Genomic DNA, 16165 nt, shown 5'->3' with positions numbered 1-16165 from the left:
TCCTGATATCCTCAGGAGCGGAGGTCCCTAAATCCGGCAGGCCCCTAGCCCTGCCCGCCCTTGCTCACTGTGCAGTACGTGGGTTTTATTTTCTGACCCATGGAGGTTGTTTGTTACAAGTTATGACCCCAGTTATGTCTTTTTGGTTATCTGCTTTTAGTATTTTGTCTGGCAGAGCAGAGAAGGGACGCCAAAACAGGACTTGCTGCCCTACATTGTTTGAAAACCTTATTAGTCTCTTAGAAGGCCCCATGAAAATCATACTTATTTATGATCTGTCTTTACAAAGAATGGCTTAAACTTTCATAATCATGGTTTGTAGTTTAGTATTTTGTAGGGGAATGGACAGGGAAAAAGCCAAAAATTTTAAGAGCTAAGATTTGCCAGGCACCAACCAACCACCTCATTTGATACAGTTGCTTCCATCTACTTGCCACCAACACGAGATGCACAATTCACGGGCATCATCGTGGTCTCTACAGTCAAACCAACCGCAACCAGAGTCGGACACAATCCAGGAACTCGTCCAATACTCGGCTTCTTCAGCTGTCTTGGGGGGTAGTCCTACGTGCAGACACTGTGGGGATTATATGTAAAGTCTCCGTTTTAGCCTAGACAATAGGAGATGCACCAAACATGTTACTTTGCTTCCTTCGCCAGGGCAATTCCTTCTCAATTTTAAGACTCTGACTCCTACAGATAATGATTCTGTCCTCCGCCTTCTCCCACTTTACCAGGCCACGTGCGTTTCTAAGCATGCTACGATTCACAGAGATGTGCATATTTATCTTTCCAATAAAATCTAAATGGAAAAAAATGGATAGTGGAGATGAAGCCTAAAGTCAGCCCCAAGGCATCCTCCTCCTTTGCTGAAACATGTTCCTGGCATTCCAGTACAACCCTCGATATGCGTCCCCACGGGGATGTCTTATCCATCGTGCTAGGTCAGTTTCGATAATATGAGTTCAATACGAACTGGGGGACTGATCTGAGACTCCATCACATGCAGTGAACACCTTATAAATTGCAACCTAGAACAAACAGCTATTGGGGAAAATATGTTTTCAGTTCCTAGCAATTACATAAATTAATTTTAAAAAGAAAGTGCTAGGAAATAGCCCATTAGTAAGTTGAGGAATGTTGGAATATGAAACTTGATTAACTGCAAAATAGATTCTAGAGCTCTACAGTGTTACATATTTCATCTATTAAGAAACATCTGAAAAGCTTTTGAGCTTTCCACATTGGATTTTTGTTCAGTAACAGAACATATAAAGGTTAATGTAATATGTATTCTTTGTGAAAACTGACTGGACAACAACATAACTGCATGAAAATAAAGAGGTAAATATCCTCTGCTTCCCGTCCGTTTCCCAGAATTAAGTACCGTTAAGTAGTAATCATTACTGACAGTGCCCACTGCTAAAGGCACCATGAATTGGTTGGTACAGTCTTTTTCAGATCTAAGCTTATTTAACTATTCAAAACCACAGAAAGGGAGAAACAGGATAGCAAGAAATGAAGGAAGAACTAACTCTGCACAATTAAACAGAAGTCTGCACAAAATTTGCAACAGAAATAGTCTAATGACGCTGAGTACTTTTGGCCGATTTTCCTCCTTTGGATACCAGCGGTGCTGTGAGCTTTCCTTACAAAGAGCGTATGTAAATGACCGATTCAAACAACCTTGTTTACCTACTGAAGCTGGGATTGACTCCTCTCCTGGAGCATCCTGTTCTTTACCTTCTGAACATCTCGAGCGTTTCCACAAAGCGCAGAGCGGTGCGCCCACACGGGGCGCAGCAAAGACCTCACAGGCAGGCGAGAAACAAAACAGGCTTTGTTTCCCGGGAAAAGGGGGCAGGGCAACTAGAAAAGGAGAGACCAGCAGTACCCAGTTCTTCCCTCCATGATCAACTTCTCTAGTTTTAATAACATTTCTAGAAGGTAAAGAGAAAAAAAATCCTTAAAATACGACAGAATTTTTTTTTTTTTAAACCTATTACTTTTAAATTCAGAGTCTGTGCTGCTTGGACTATGAAATAGTAACTTTCAGGTTCTACTTATTAACAAATCAGTCCTGTCAGCTTTACGGTGGTAGCAAGCTATTGACTCAACAATGACTGAGAAGAGCCCACCATCTCCACAAAACAGGAGGTCATCGCCACAGATGGGTCTCTTTCCAGACGACCTTCTCAACATCTGCATTTTCAAGCTTCAGAAAGTTTTTAGAGTTTCATAATATAACCTCAACCTTGGAGTATTACAAAGTATTACAGATCTGGTAATCAACCATAAACCTGGGGATAGTAGATTCAAATCTAGTAACCTCATTAAGCATGAATTTAAAATTAAAATCAGTGTCTGAACTTTTAAAACCTTAACTTGAACCAAGTCCCCCACAACCCAAGAAGGCACGTCTTTACTCAACACTGCATGCTTACATATTAGCGTGGCTGTGTTAGTCTGTTCTTCAACTTTCAGAAACAAATTTAGGTTTTGCACATACCTTCAGGGATGCTCAAGACTATAAAATAGTAAACTTGTTAAAAGAAATGAATGCTTTTCTAAAAACACAAACTAGTAGGCCATCTGTCAATCTGAAAACTAAAAGCAAAACACGAAACACCCGCTGGTAGCTTTGTTCACCACATGACCTACGGGACCGAAGCTACATCTACAAAAAATTGCTAATTGGCATAATAATTTATGCATTTAAATATAAACTGGTTTTTCCAGTGAAAATTACTGTTTGGTTCACACTGAGAGTCTGCCTCTTATAAAAGGTGCAAAAGACCAGGGTCCTAATCTAATGACTCAATCTATCTTTTTCTTTCTTTCTTTTTTAAAAGATTTTATTTTCAAGTGGGGCTTGAACTCATCACTGGAGACCAAGTCGCATGACCCACCTTCTTGAGCCAGCCACGTGCCCCCCGAATCTTTTTATCATCCATATGCAAAGGATGTTTCCCAACAGTCCACTGAGCTCTCTGAACCTAACTGACAGTGCTCTGCCAGGAATGACTTTTTTTTTAAAATAAGCTTTCCGGGGGCGCCTGGCGGGCTCAGTGGGTACAGCGTGCCACTCTTGGGTCTCGCGGGTGTGGGTTTGGACCCCACACTGGGTGTAAACATTACTTAAAAATAAAACCTTTAAAAAAAATAGCAAGTTTTACTGAGATATTTCATCCTTTTAACACTTTTTGTAGATTCACAGAATTGTGTAGCCATCACCGATTTCAGAACATTTTCATCCCCCAGAGAAGCCCTGTACTCTCTGTAGTGCGCCCCCTCCCCCAGCTCCCGGAGGCCACTGATCTGTTTTCTGACCTATGCATTTGCCCATCCCGGACAGAACACACACACAGAATAAAACAACGTGTGGCCTTCTGCGACTGGCTTGTGTCACTTAGCGTGTGCTCAAGATTCAACTATGTTTAGTGTGTATCATGCCCTTCCTTTTTATTGCTAGGTATCATGCTACGATATGGGTACAGCGTGGTTTGCTAGTCCAGTCATCCGTTGATGGACAAGGACTATCGTGAGTAGGGCTATGAAATCTCAAGTACAGGTTTTTGTGTGGACTCCCGGTTTCAGCCTCCCTTACATGCATGCCCACCGATGGACCTGCCAGGTCCTAAGCTGACTGCGAGTTTAACTTTCTGAGGATCTGCCAAACTGCTTTCCAAAGTGGTTGCATCGTTTTTGGATCCCATCAAGCAGTGTATGAGGGTTCCAATTTCTCTACATTCTGGTCAGCACTTATGGTCTGCCCTTGATTTTAGCCATCTGACTGGGCACCACGTGGGCCGCGCCGTGGTTGTGCTCTGCATTAGGTGGTAGCAATTGGCCTCCTTAAGCCCCTGCTCTGGCTAGGTCTTGTCCCAGGCATAGAAACGCCCCCTTCCCACATTCTGCACTTCCCTCCTTTCCCAAGCACCAGCCCAACCCATATACCCCCAAAATTGGGCTAAAGTTTTTAAATCCTTAAACTGTTAAAAAAAAAAAATACAACAAATTTCATTACTTAGGTCCATTCAACTTCTTCTTTCAAACATCTATCAAAAGACTGGCATGAAAATTTATTATGATGGCATTTTTCAAACAATACAATTGTGGCTAGAGCTTACAAAAACCCAACAGCACATTTTCTCCTTATCACGTCATTAAGCAGTTTGGGGCAGGACACAGGCATTGCTAAATGAGGTGAGAAGAAAAGGGAGAAAGTGTTCTAACTAGCTTTCAGTTCTTTCTGTCCCCAGCGTACAACCATGTTTTTCCCCTCTACTACAGAAATAAAGTCTGAAGTCTAGTTTGGTGAGAAAGTTCAGATAATGAGACTACCTGGTTAGAAGAGAAGGGGAATTACATTTTAAAATATACCTGCTATCATGAAGTCATTAATGAATAAATCGTTCCATTAGTAACTTTATTTCCAATTACATGTACCTTATTACTATCAATGCTCTTTTTCTAGGGGAATTTATAGTTTAGAAGAGACGCATATCTTAGTCTTTGCTGGTAAGCACAACCTCGGACCTTCTAGTCTAGAGCTTGACAGGGCTCTTCTCATGCCTCAATGTCCCTCTTTCGGAACAGCCCCCCCGACCGGCCACACTCCACGCCACATTACTCCCTTCCAGAGCACCTTGCTTGTCATCCATCCCTCAGTGTACCTAACGCGTCTTGTCCTGACTTGTGCATGTAGTTGCCTGCAGCCCCCTCCCTGATGGCTTCTGTTATGCTTGGTACATAACTGGCACTCAAGCGTAGGTCGAAAGATCAAATACTGAAATAGCTCCTATCCCTGCTTAGTGGGATGCTGTGAGTAATGCACAGGACACTCTCCAAGTTGAAGCAAGTCCAGAATGAGCTATAAAATGACCTCAGCAACCAGAGGAGCAGAACAAAGTGAGGCTAAAACCAAACAAAGAAGAGGCACCACTCTCCTTCTAAGTCATTCTGATTTATTTCCCCAGAAATCCATTTGACTTTTCCCTTGGCAAGTCTACAATCCGTTTCTTGCCTCAGAATCTCGGGTGGGCATGGAACGGGGCGTCAACAATGGCCTTCTTCACCAGCACATCTTATAGAAGACTTGCTATGAACGGAGAGTTGATAAAACATAACTCGAAGCAGTTTTCCTTTAAAAGCTAATTAAGGTTTTTTTTGTTATTGTTTTTTGTTTTGTTTTGGAGTTTGATGTTAGGGTCTTTAGTACCATAAATAAACCATTAGTTTATTGTTCCGTGACTTTGGTGATCTTAAATTTTAAATATGAATAACTCACATAAAAAAAAATTCCTTCACTTTGTAATTACTCGCACTGTGGAGCCGTCACCAAATATGAACGACAAATGGACTAACAGGTCTGCCCCCCTTGGGGAGCAGTGCAAATTGCTTACCCTGTCTGACAGTTTTGGCACCATCCTCCTGAATGAACATTAAAAACAAAACAAGACAAAAGCCACACGAGCACAAAGAAAACTGCAAACCTCCAGTACTGAACTAATTTTGATATTCCATAATCTTATGCATTCAAAGTCATTTCCGTAAGTGCTCGTTTAACGTCATGACCCACACAGCCGGGAGGTGGGCCCCACATCAGCTCTTAGCAGGCTTTTGCTTTCCATCAGGGCAGCTTTCTGGGAAATCTAAAATTTTAGAAAAAAGCATATCAAAAATGCACCATCTTTCAGGCAATAAAGCCAAATCCTGCTCATAGAAGCCTTTTTAGACTCCTACATGCTTCCTAGAGACGAAGTGAGGACAAAACTCAGCAAGTCCGCACAGCATGGCTCCCCATCAGATCTGTTTGCCGGCAGTACTCACCATGTGATAAGGCTTATCTTTAGATTAAAGGTTGAAAGATTTCTGTCTCTTCTTCAAAAGTAATTCCCAGCTGTGACCAGAGGCCCAAAAGCTAACCCTGAATGATGCAACCAACAGCGCTCAGGCCTCTCTGAAACCGCAGTGCATTCAAACCCGGAAGCTAGGGTCCAAAGCAGTCACTGATGAGTCCGTAATCCAGCATACTGCATTAAATTAACTAAGGACTAGGAATCATTCTCGAAAAATCATCCAGTGTAATTTAATCACACAAGTCAAGAGAAGTCAGGTAGTCTTGTGAATGAGTTGGTTAGACTGTGATATCAGAAAAAACTCAGGTCTCTTGATTCCCAATTGAGCAGGTAAAATGTTCTTTATCACATTGCATTTGAATTCAGTATATTATATAGTACCTACTACATAGAAAACAGGATGCCAGGTAACTTCTGTAGATTTGAAAGAAGGGTTTTTGGAAGGCATATAAATGCCAGGCGAGAGCCACGGTTTTTCTCAGTGGATAATGGAAACAGAAAACATGGTATTGTGTATTAAAGAGGCGCGAGTGAAGTGAAGGGCATCCAGAGAAGGGGAGTGAACTGGTTCGGGGATCCCAGAACGCCTAGTGCACGAAAACCTGTGATCTTTCCAGGAGAACGCTTCTGGGATTGAACCGTATTCACAAATCTAAAGGGAAGTCAATTTCTAGGTAATAAAGAAACACATCCCTTCTGGCCATTGGAACTTTCCTTAAATAGAATGAACTGCTAAGCTCGTAGTGTAGGGAAAGGCCAAAACTGAGGCTGGAAGACAATCTCTTAAGAACCTGAGAGAGACGAGGCACAGTAATACATGTAGATGGCTTCACAGTCTGCGCTACTCAGAGACGTCCTAATTCTCTTTCGTCACTGGAAACTCATTCCCTTTGGGTAATTTCCTCAAGGTGAGTCATGATATAATATGGTCACTGCATTAACCATGGTCATCTTCCCTCTGAAACCTCCATTTATCAGTGCTGAATGAATTAGGGGTACTTCTAAAAGATTAACTGCATGAAATCTAAATTTCCAAAAAATTTTAGGTCTGAAAACAAAGAGTTCAGATTCTAGCTCTGTCACTTGACTATATGACCTTGAACAGATCACACTTTCCCTGGATCTCAGATCAACTCCTATTTGGAGCGCAACTCCCCACCGCCCCCAGCCTTTCTGCTGTTTTAACACCCCCTCCGTTGGTGGTGGTGGTGGTGGTGGTGGTGGGGAGTCCACAGTGGCCCAGTGGCTCTGTGGTTTTCCGGGGTAAGGGCCACGGATGTTCAACGTCCCCCCAGTGTCACAGTACTTCTCACCACCCAGCTCCATTTGGAAAATGTTGGTTAGAGGAATTACAAATTCTTTCCAGGGCCAAATTTTGTTAGATTTATCTGTTAAAAACTATTAGCAACAGCTCTTCTTACCTAAAACACAATGAACTATCGTTTCCTCTCTAACCTAAGTAGTTAGTAATACAGTCCACAACCAAATACTTACAATTTAGGATCACCAGGAAAGATTTAAAACAGGGTAAGAAAACAAATACCTATTTTTTGAATGTATGATTATCAAGAGACTTGCTTCAATAAAATTCAAATGATTACATGCTGACACTCCATCCACCCCAGACTCCGCAAGTGGAGACACATGTCCTTCAGTGTATTTCTCTGTCTCTACCAGAGAAGGCTTAGGTATTTAGTTGGTCATTCGGTACATTTTCATCAAGATTAAAATATCACTTCACTTAAATCAGCTATCAAGAATAAGAATATCTAGTGTTGGGGCGCCTGGGTGGCTCAGTTGGTTAAGCGACTGCCTTTGGCTCAGGTCATGATCCTGGAGTCCCGGGATCGAGTCCCGCATCGGGCTCCCTGCTCGGCAGGGAGCCTGCTTCTCCCTCTGACCCTCCCCCCTCTCATGTGCTCTCTGTCTCTCTCATTCTCTCTGTCTCAAATAAATAAATAAAATCTTTAAAAAAAAAAAAAAAAGAATATCTAGTGTTAGAAGGAAAAGCTTAACGAATCTCTAAAAAATTAACATTTGTAAAGACCTCAAAGAATTGATTCAAAACATTTAACTTTAAGAAAGATGAACAACTTCTGGCTTTGGGACTTAATAAATTATGTATTTTTTATTCTTTTAATCTTATTATTATTTTAGGAAATTTTCTCTCTCTGTCACACGCACACACACACATCAAGTTCTGGGAAACTTTGGGCTTTAATTACCTGGGACATCTCCATGCACACAATGGCTGGCAATTAAAGGACATTGTGTTTTTGCCATGCTCGACTGCTGATTACATGCTTTAAGACTCAAAGATGTATTTTCTAGCCCAGTCTCTGGTCCCAATATTTCGTTACACCAAACATGATTTTACTCCAGTGGCAGCCCAGCACTGTTCTCCAGAAACACAGACTGCTAGGCAGTATTTAATACATCCTTCCCCAGGAACAGTGAGGGTAGTAACAGTACATAAACGAGGAGCTCACTCATGATTAGCGTTCTGGAGATCTTTCACTCTAAAGAACAGAGATAATTTTTTCGGGTGTTTGCATTAGGGCTTTTACCAGAAATCATTCATAGGACCGTTACATAAAACAGTATTTCTACAACAGTATTTCTACAACATAGAAGGGAACATTTAAAACTTGAGACTCTTTATGTTTACGATACAAAATCTCCAGGGGAAAAAAGGGTGTTTATGTGAATTTAATAGCCTACGAAACACACTCAAGCACCAATTTTCGTTAATCCAGGATCAAAACATCCCTAAAAGGATTCCTTAAAAACAAAAGCCCTCCTTTTCTCAAAGCCAATAAATACCAGGGAATCCTTACTGCCACTGGATGTCACTTCATGATTTCTTATAAATTACTAACAAACTCTCTAAAATAATATGTGTCAAAAATATATAGTTTTTTAAATGTTAAGCAAGAAAATCAAAGAAAGCCAATCCACAACAAATTACTCCTTAATTTCCTGAAATTATATGGATAATTTACCAGTTTTTATGCAGGATGTGAAGGACGGATCAATCATTCTAAATATAATTCATCTAAAGCATCTGATACAGAAATGGCAGAGGCTGCTGTCTGAAGGAGGGGAATGAAAACGTCAAGCTTACACAGAGCTTTATCTTCCATTTCAAAATGTCAAAAGACGTCGGTCAACGTGACCTAAGCTAAACATGGGTAAATACTTTAATACAGATTTGGGAAATACAGCAGAGCAAAGCTCGCCACCATGAAAATAACCTACTGTTTGTTTGTGTCTGCACGGCTCCGAGGGTCAGAAAGAGGACAGTTTATAGTTTTTTGGCAGAGATAAAACACAATCCACTATGGAACCTGAGATTTCAAGGAGGCTCCTTCAAATTCAGCAGCTAGCAGCTTGTCTCTATTTGCTGTCACTCCAGATCAGAGAAGCCCACACTCTCTCCTTTCCTGCCCCCCCCCCCCCAGTCACACTTGAGCTCTCGGACTGAAAAGGTCTGGAACAGATTAAAAGTCGGGCCACAAAATAAAAAGCTCTGGCATGTTATCAAGCCTGTCTGGAATACACATACACGGTGGGCCCAAAAAGGGAAACTCAAGGCAGTAAGAGAATTTTATGAAACTTTTTTTGGCATACCTAATTGTATATTTGCGTGTACATATGTGCTAAAGGGAGGATGGGAGAATTTCTTTTCTTTTGGTACTTTTTCTCATTTAAAACAAAAGACCAAGCTGTGTGTGTAATTAATGGATCTACTGAGGATCACAGCCAAGTTGTTTTATTTCACTATTTTAACGGAAAGTACTTACACAAAAAAACAAAACAACTTTGTTCCAGTTCCTGATTTCTGCAGTTCGCTAAGAGTTAATCAACATCTTTCATAACCTTATATTGGGGAAAAAAAAACCCCACAGACCATTTTAAAAAATTTCCAAAATGTGGACAAGCTGATCCATTTCCTTAAAGATGATTCAAGGAAACATGGTGGTTGTCATTCCAGTCCATACAAATGGCAGCATTTATTAAATTCTCTACCTTACTTGGTTTTCTATTTCAACCACAAGGGCTTATTCAAGTATTAAATAAAATCCAAAGTTGTAAATTATTAACATGCCACATTAGTTTTTTAACACCCAAACAGATCTGGAAGCTCAAACGGCTAGCATTTAAGCCAAACCGGACATCTGTCAAAATGATGGTCTCTGCCCTGACCCCACCTCTGACTCCACTTGAATAGGGGGTTCCATCCGTCCACAGCTGCTCGGGCAGCGAGGGGCAAACTCACACGCTGGGGTTTGATAAAGCTAACACAAGACACGGAGCAGAACCGTTCACAGTGTTTCTGACGGGGACGTTATTTGACCCAACCACGGCCGGGCAGAGTTCTCCTTTCTCTTTTGTCCCCCAGGACTGTGTTTGGAAGGCCTTCACAGAGTTAATTCCTCTTTCCCGTAAGGGCCCTGCAGTTGTTGTGAGGTCAACCCCTCTAAAGCTTCAAAGGCTCGCCGTCCCCTCCGTCTGACCTACTCAGTGATGTGCACACTGTTTTCATTTAGCTGCATCCAGTCCAAGACGAAAACTTCAAAACCACAATACTTTGCTCCTTTCAGATTCATTTTTCCATGGCTTTGGAAGAGTATCTCGGAAACTCAGAAGAGTGGAAAATACAGATAAAAAGGCACTACTGAGCTTGTACACGATCATCAGAATGTGTACATCTGTGGAGAGTATTCTTTCGTGCAAATGGGGATTTAGTCATGCGATTTGGAGGGGAAAATGGCTTTGCTTTTTGTTTCCTAAATAAAAAACTAAGGATCTTTCTAAAGAAAAAAAAAAAGCAAGCCAGAGTGAGAAGAGAAGGGAGAAACGCGTTCCCTGGTTGATCTCGAGGGCGACGGCCCCCCTCCCAACAGAGGACAGCAAAGACGACGCCGCCCAGCACAGGACGGTGCTCACTGCTCCCTGAAATCGATCCGAAGCACACAGGGGGTCACGGACAAAAGCCGGCACCCCAGCCGTCCCCCCAGCCTGACAGCCTGGTGATTAGTGTGGCCAGAAAGACCATTTTAAGCAAGATCACCATGTCTCCCAAAATGTGAAAGGAACAGCGACTCTCGTCAGTAAGCCACCACACAACATTCCCCCAATCCCACCCCAAGGAGTCCACGCTACAAAGCTCATTTACATCTGCATTTCTAAGTGTCGAGGGAAAGGTGTAAAAATAGTCCTGGAAAAGCTGGGTGGACAGTCATTTCTTTAAACTGTAAAGCAATGCAATTTTATTTCAGTGTATCTTCCCAAAGTCTCTCTCTCTCTCTCTCTCTCTCTCTCACACACACACACACACGTTATCAAAATATCTAAAAAGGTTTTGAGATGAACCTTTACCAAAACGAGGGTCAAGCCTTGGGTCTAGCCAAGAGGTGGTCTTGTTCTTATGGTTTATATAGTATATCTCTCCATCCTGAGTCACGGCTTGCTCCCATCCATCAGGAAGAGGACCTATAAACACAGAAAAGACAATCACAGTTGGTTTGATTTGGTGCAGCTAAAAAAAGTGGGAAGGGTGCTAATTTATAAAGAAAACAGGTCTTGACAAAACTATTTATTTATTTATTTTAAAAGATTTTATTTATTTATTTGAGAGAGAGAATGGGAGGCAGAGAGCAGGAGAGGGAGGAGGGTCAGAGGGAGAAGCAGACCCCCCGCCGAGCAGGGAGCCCGATGCGGGACTCGATCCCGGGACTCCAGGATCATGACCTGAGCCGAAGGCAGTCGCTCAACCGACTGAGCCACCCAGGCGCCCCGACAAAATAATTTCTTAAAACAGAATTAAGCATGTGTTCAGAGAAGAAAAGTAAACCTATATACCTGATTCTTCTCCACTTTGTAAAAGACAACTACTAATTAATAAAATCTATACCCCCAGAGACACAGGAAAAAAAAGAGCCCAGAAAAATCCTTTTGGAAGTCGTGACCCAAATAACCATTGTCACTATTAATTTGCCACATTCAGTGCCATGGCTCAGGGACGGCCCTCCATCCAGATTTGGGGACAGTGCCTTCCTATGGACGCCAAGGCTCTTCAACGAGGAGGACACGCAAACGTCTTCAGAACACATCAAGTGCCGTACACATTCTGTTTCATGTAAAAGCACACTTTGGCTAAGTCGGTCAAGCTGCACTTATCGCCAGGATTTATGGGATTGGCTCTCACCAAGAAAACTGCCATACAGAAAACTCTATTCCAGAAAAAGTTTATTTTCAGGCAGCCCAGAAGCTGCTGGGGGCGGGGCAGGGGGTGCTGAGCACGGAGTCCGACATGGGCTCGAAGAGGGCAGGGGAGGCTGGAGCTGTCGAAGGCCCACTTCTCAGAAGAACGAGGAGAGACAGCTTCGAAGCCGCAGAGGGAGGGAGGACGGAAGAACGTGGCAGTTCTCAGCAGACATTCGAGCGAATGCCCGGGACTTTTCCATCTGTGGTCCACGCGAACTGAGCGCCTCCTGGGTTCCGGACACTGCCCCGAGGAGATGACGTGCATCAACTCACGTGACCCTCACAACCGCCGACGCCCTACGCGGTGGTCGTCCCTCCCTTCTCACGAGGACACGGACGCGCGGGGGCTCCGTGGGCCCACACCGCACAGCCTGGGTCAGAGGGCGCTCAGACCCGCAGCCGGGCCCTGAGCCGCCGCTGCTCCTCACGAGGCTTCTTCTCGGCCACCGCCCGGCCCTGGAGCAGGTCCTACGGAGGCTGCGTATGCACACGTGCGCCGGGCTCCTCATTCCTAAACTGGCAGTCCAAGCCAGGCTTCGGAGTGATGCTGAGTAACTCTGCTTAAACAAAACACTCACAAAGGCCCGTGGGACCCAAAGCCCTCATTCCAGGCCAGTTTCCTTTGTTTCAGAAGCGGACCAATTCGCTACTATCCCGCTGTCCAAGGTCTGCCGTGTTAGGAGACGCAGACACAGGAAACTGCAGCGCTCTGCACACTCCTTGAGAGGCCCCGGGGAAGCCCCTCCTGCCGTCCTACTTGCTGTGTTCTGTCCACAATGAAAGCCAACCGCGTCCAGAGTTGGAACTTGCCAGAGCGACCCCATATCTACTAACAGGTGAGTGGGAAGCAAGTTCGTTTAACACACAGAGATGGGACCACTTTTCTCGGCAGCATTCACTGTCACTTGGGCTGTCAGGAAAATGGACCCTCCGTAACCGGATACAAATGCTCGGGTACGACGTTAATGGGGAAGCCGGCTCAATGGCCAACTGACACTCTAAGTACCTGAGGCCCCCTGACAACGGACAAGTCAGCAGCAGTCGTGGGATGGCTCTGAACACCTCCGTCAACAACACCAGCACATCCCTTTACAGCCTCCAAACCTGCCTTTTTTAGCGGTACTGCTGTCCACCTTGCCCGCCTGAGTCAGAACCCAGAGCAGGGTCCGGGACGCAAAGCAACCGGCCCGTCCTGCAGACGACACGCACCTCCTCTCTGACCCCTCGGCTCCAGGGCACCACTGTGGATGCCGCCACCAGGGTCACAGCTCCCTGTTCTGAGCCACCCGAGTGTCCTTCCCTGGTGCCTGACTCCTCATCACCTCTCCTCATCCCAGCGTCCTCTACCAAACAGCCACCAGGGTTTTCTTCTTAAAATACCATCTCATCGACTCTTCCACGTAAATTGTTACTTGTAAAAGCAGTTCCTTTTCTCTCCACATCAAAAGGAAAATGCCGGCCGGCCTCATTTCTTAACAGGTGTTCTTCACACACCCAATCCCGTCCCCCCCAACTTCTCACAAAACCAAGCCACCTCTTTGTATCTGTTGCTCCTCTTACACAGACATCCCTTGACCCCGACCCTTATAAAGTCGTATTCATCCTGCAAGAGGCTCAGAGGTCAGCTGTTCCAGTCAGCCTTCCGGGTTTTGTCTTCTACACCGTGGAACATTTACCGATCGAGCGGCAACGCTCTGCACACACGTGGGTCCTCCTGGCAACGAGCAGCGCACTCGTGTTTGCACGCATGGGCGGGCCGTGTCTGAGGAGCTGCTCAACAAATATTTAAAGAAACAATGAAGGCCCTGCCTTGTAACAGTTTGAACTGTCTATAGATAAGCTTAAAATCATACATTATTTTCAATTAATATATTTATAAACAGAATAAATGACATAAACAAACCCAGTGCCTTTTGTTCCTTAAAGTTTTTGTTCATAATTGTATTCATTTTCACAGTTCTTTTAAAATGTTAAAAATTACAGAAATGCAGAATAGAAAAAGCGGCAGTTTTTTGTGACCTACTCCTCAGGGAAAACGCTAAACAGCTTCAGTTTCGTGCTATGTTCTGGATCCTTCCTTGTGCGTATGTCTCTCCAACGCACGCATCCCCGCCGGTGTCATGCTCTACCTGGCCCACACTTGCTTTACTCACTTAATAGATTATGGGCATCTCTTCTTGACAACACACAGCTCTCTTTCCTTTTAATAGCTTCATACATCTTAGGTACAGGCAAAGCTCTGGGATGTCATGGGCTCAGTTCCACACCACTAGAATAAAGTGAGTCAAATGAATTTTTTGGTTTCCCAGTGCATTTAAAAGTTATGCGTACACTACACTATTAAGTGTGAATTAGCATCATGTCTAAAAAAATAATGTACATACCTTAATTTGAAAATAGTTTATTGCTAAAAAATACTACCATCTGAGCTTGCAGTGAGTCATCACCTCTCTGCTGGTGGAGGGTCTTGCCTCAGTGCTGAGGGATGCTGACTGATTGGGGTGGTGGCAGCCGAAGGCTGGGGCGGCCGCGGCAAGTTCTCAAGACAAGACAACAATGCAGTTTGCTGCGCGGATCCACTCTTCCTGTCAGGGACGAGTTCTCTGCAGCACAGGAGGCTGTTTGCTAGCATTTTACCCAGAGCAGAACTTCTTTCCAAACTGGAGTCCATCCTCTCAAACCCTCTGCTGCTTTATCACCAAAGTTGACGTAACATTCTGAGTCCTTTGCTGTCACTTCAACAATCTTCACAGCACCTTCGCCAGTAGATTCCATCCCAAGAAACCACTGTCTTTGCTCATCCACCAAAAGCAACTCTTCATCCATTCAGGTTTGATCACGAGATGGCAGCAGATCAGCCCCATCTTCAGGCGCCACTTCTGATCCCGGTTCTCTTGCTGTTTCCACCCCATTGGCAGTGACTTCCTCCCCTAACGCGCTGAACCCCTTCAAAATCACCCATGAGGTTTGGAATCACCAGCGTCCCAAATTCCTGTCCACGTTGATACTGTGATTTATATTTGGTATCTCATGAATCACAATGTTCTTAATGGCCTCTACAATGGTGAGTCCCTTCCACGTACTCTGCCCAGATCCACGAGAGGAACCACTCCTTCGGCAGCTACAGCCATACAGAATGTATTTCTTACGTAGTAAGACGTGAAGGTCAAAACGACTCCTGGATCCATGGGCTGTGGGCATGAGAACAAGATGCATCTCACTGTCCGTCTCCATCGGAGCTCTGGGGTGACCAGATGCACTGTCCATGAGCAGCAATATTTTGAATGAAATCTTTTTATTCTGAGCAGGTGGTCTCAGCAGTGGACTTAAAATACTCAGTAAACCATGGTGTCGACAGCTGTGCCCTCACCCAGGCTTTGCTGTTCCCTTTCTAAAGCGGAGGCAGAGTGGACGGAGCATAATGTGTATAAAGGCCCGAAGAATTTTCGGAGCGGTCAGTGACAGTGGCTGCAGCTGACAGTCACCAGCTGCATTAGCCGCTATCGAGAGAGTCAGCCTGTCCTTTGAAGCCAGGCACTGACTTGTCCTCTCCAGCTATGGGAGCGCTGGACGGCACCTTCTTCCCACAGAAGGTTGTGCTGTGTTGAAAATGTGCCGTGATCTCAGTGGGATCTTCTGGATCACTTGCTTCGCCCACATGTCCATGGTTCCTTAAACCTCACAAACCAACTTCCTCCAGCTCCTGGCCTTTCTTCTGCAGCTTCCCACACCTCCCTCAGCCTCCACAGAACTGAAGAGAGTCCGGGCCTTGCTCGGGATTAGGTGTGGGTTTATAGGAATGTGGTCTGACCTTCTATCCAGACTGAAACTTTCTTCCTGTCGGCAATAAGGCTGCTTGGCTTTCTCATTTCTATGCTCACTGGAGTAGCACTCATTTCCTTCGAGAACTTCCCTTCACATTTACAATGTGACTGTTTGGCACAAGAGCACTAGCGCTCTGCCTATCTCAGCTCCGTCATCCTCACTCCGGGGGCTCCGTCATCCTCACGCCGGGGGCTCCGTCATCCTCACGC

General features: G+C 44.5%; 1 protein-coding gene across 6 annotated transcripts in view; it reads right to left on the bottom strand.

Annotated features, from left to right (window-relative positions):
• The window catches only part of YAP1 (Yes1 associated transcriptional regulator), a 106995-nt gene that overhangs the window by 25716 nt on the left and 65114 nt on the right, over nucleotides 1–16165 (bottom strand). For 4 of the 6 annotated variants that reach the window (XM_035008784.1, XM_035008789.1, XM_035008787.1 and 1 more), the window contains exon 3: nucleotides 11238–11357. In XM_035008784.1, the coding sequence (XP_034864675.1) occupies nucleotides 11238–11357 (120 nt within the window). The remainder of the gene's footprint in view (nucleotides 1–11237; nucleotides 11358–16165) is intronic. The other 2 variants (XM_035008786.1, XM_035008788.1) reach the window with 1 other exon arrangement.

The sequence above is a fragment of the Mirounga leonina genome, unplaced genomic scaffold (genome assembly GCF_011800145.1).
Source record: "Mirounga leonina isolate KUSES-001 unplaced genomic scaffold, KU_Mleo_1.0 Mir_153, whole genome shotgun sequence".
Lineage (NCBI taxonomy): Eukaryota > Metazoa > Chordata > Mammalia > Carnivora > Phocidae > Mirounga > Mirounga leonina.
The sequence above is the reverse complement of the archived record's forward strand: the minus strand, read 5'-3'. Positions and strand labels throughout refer to the sequence as shown.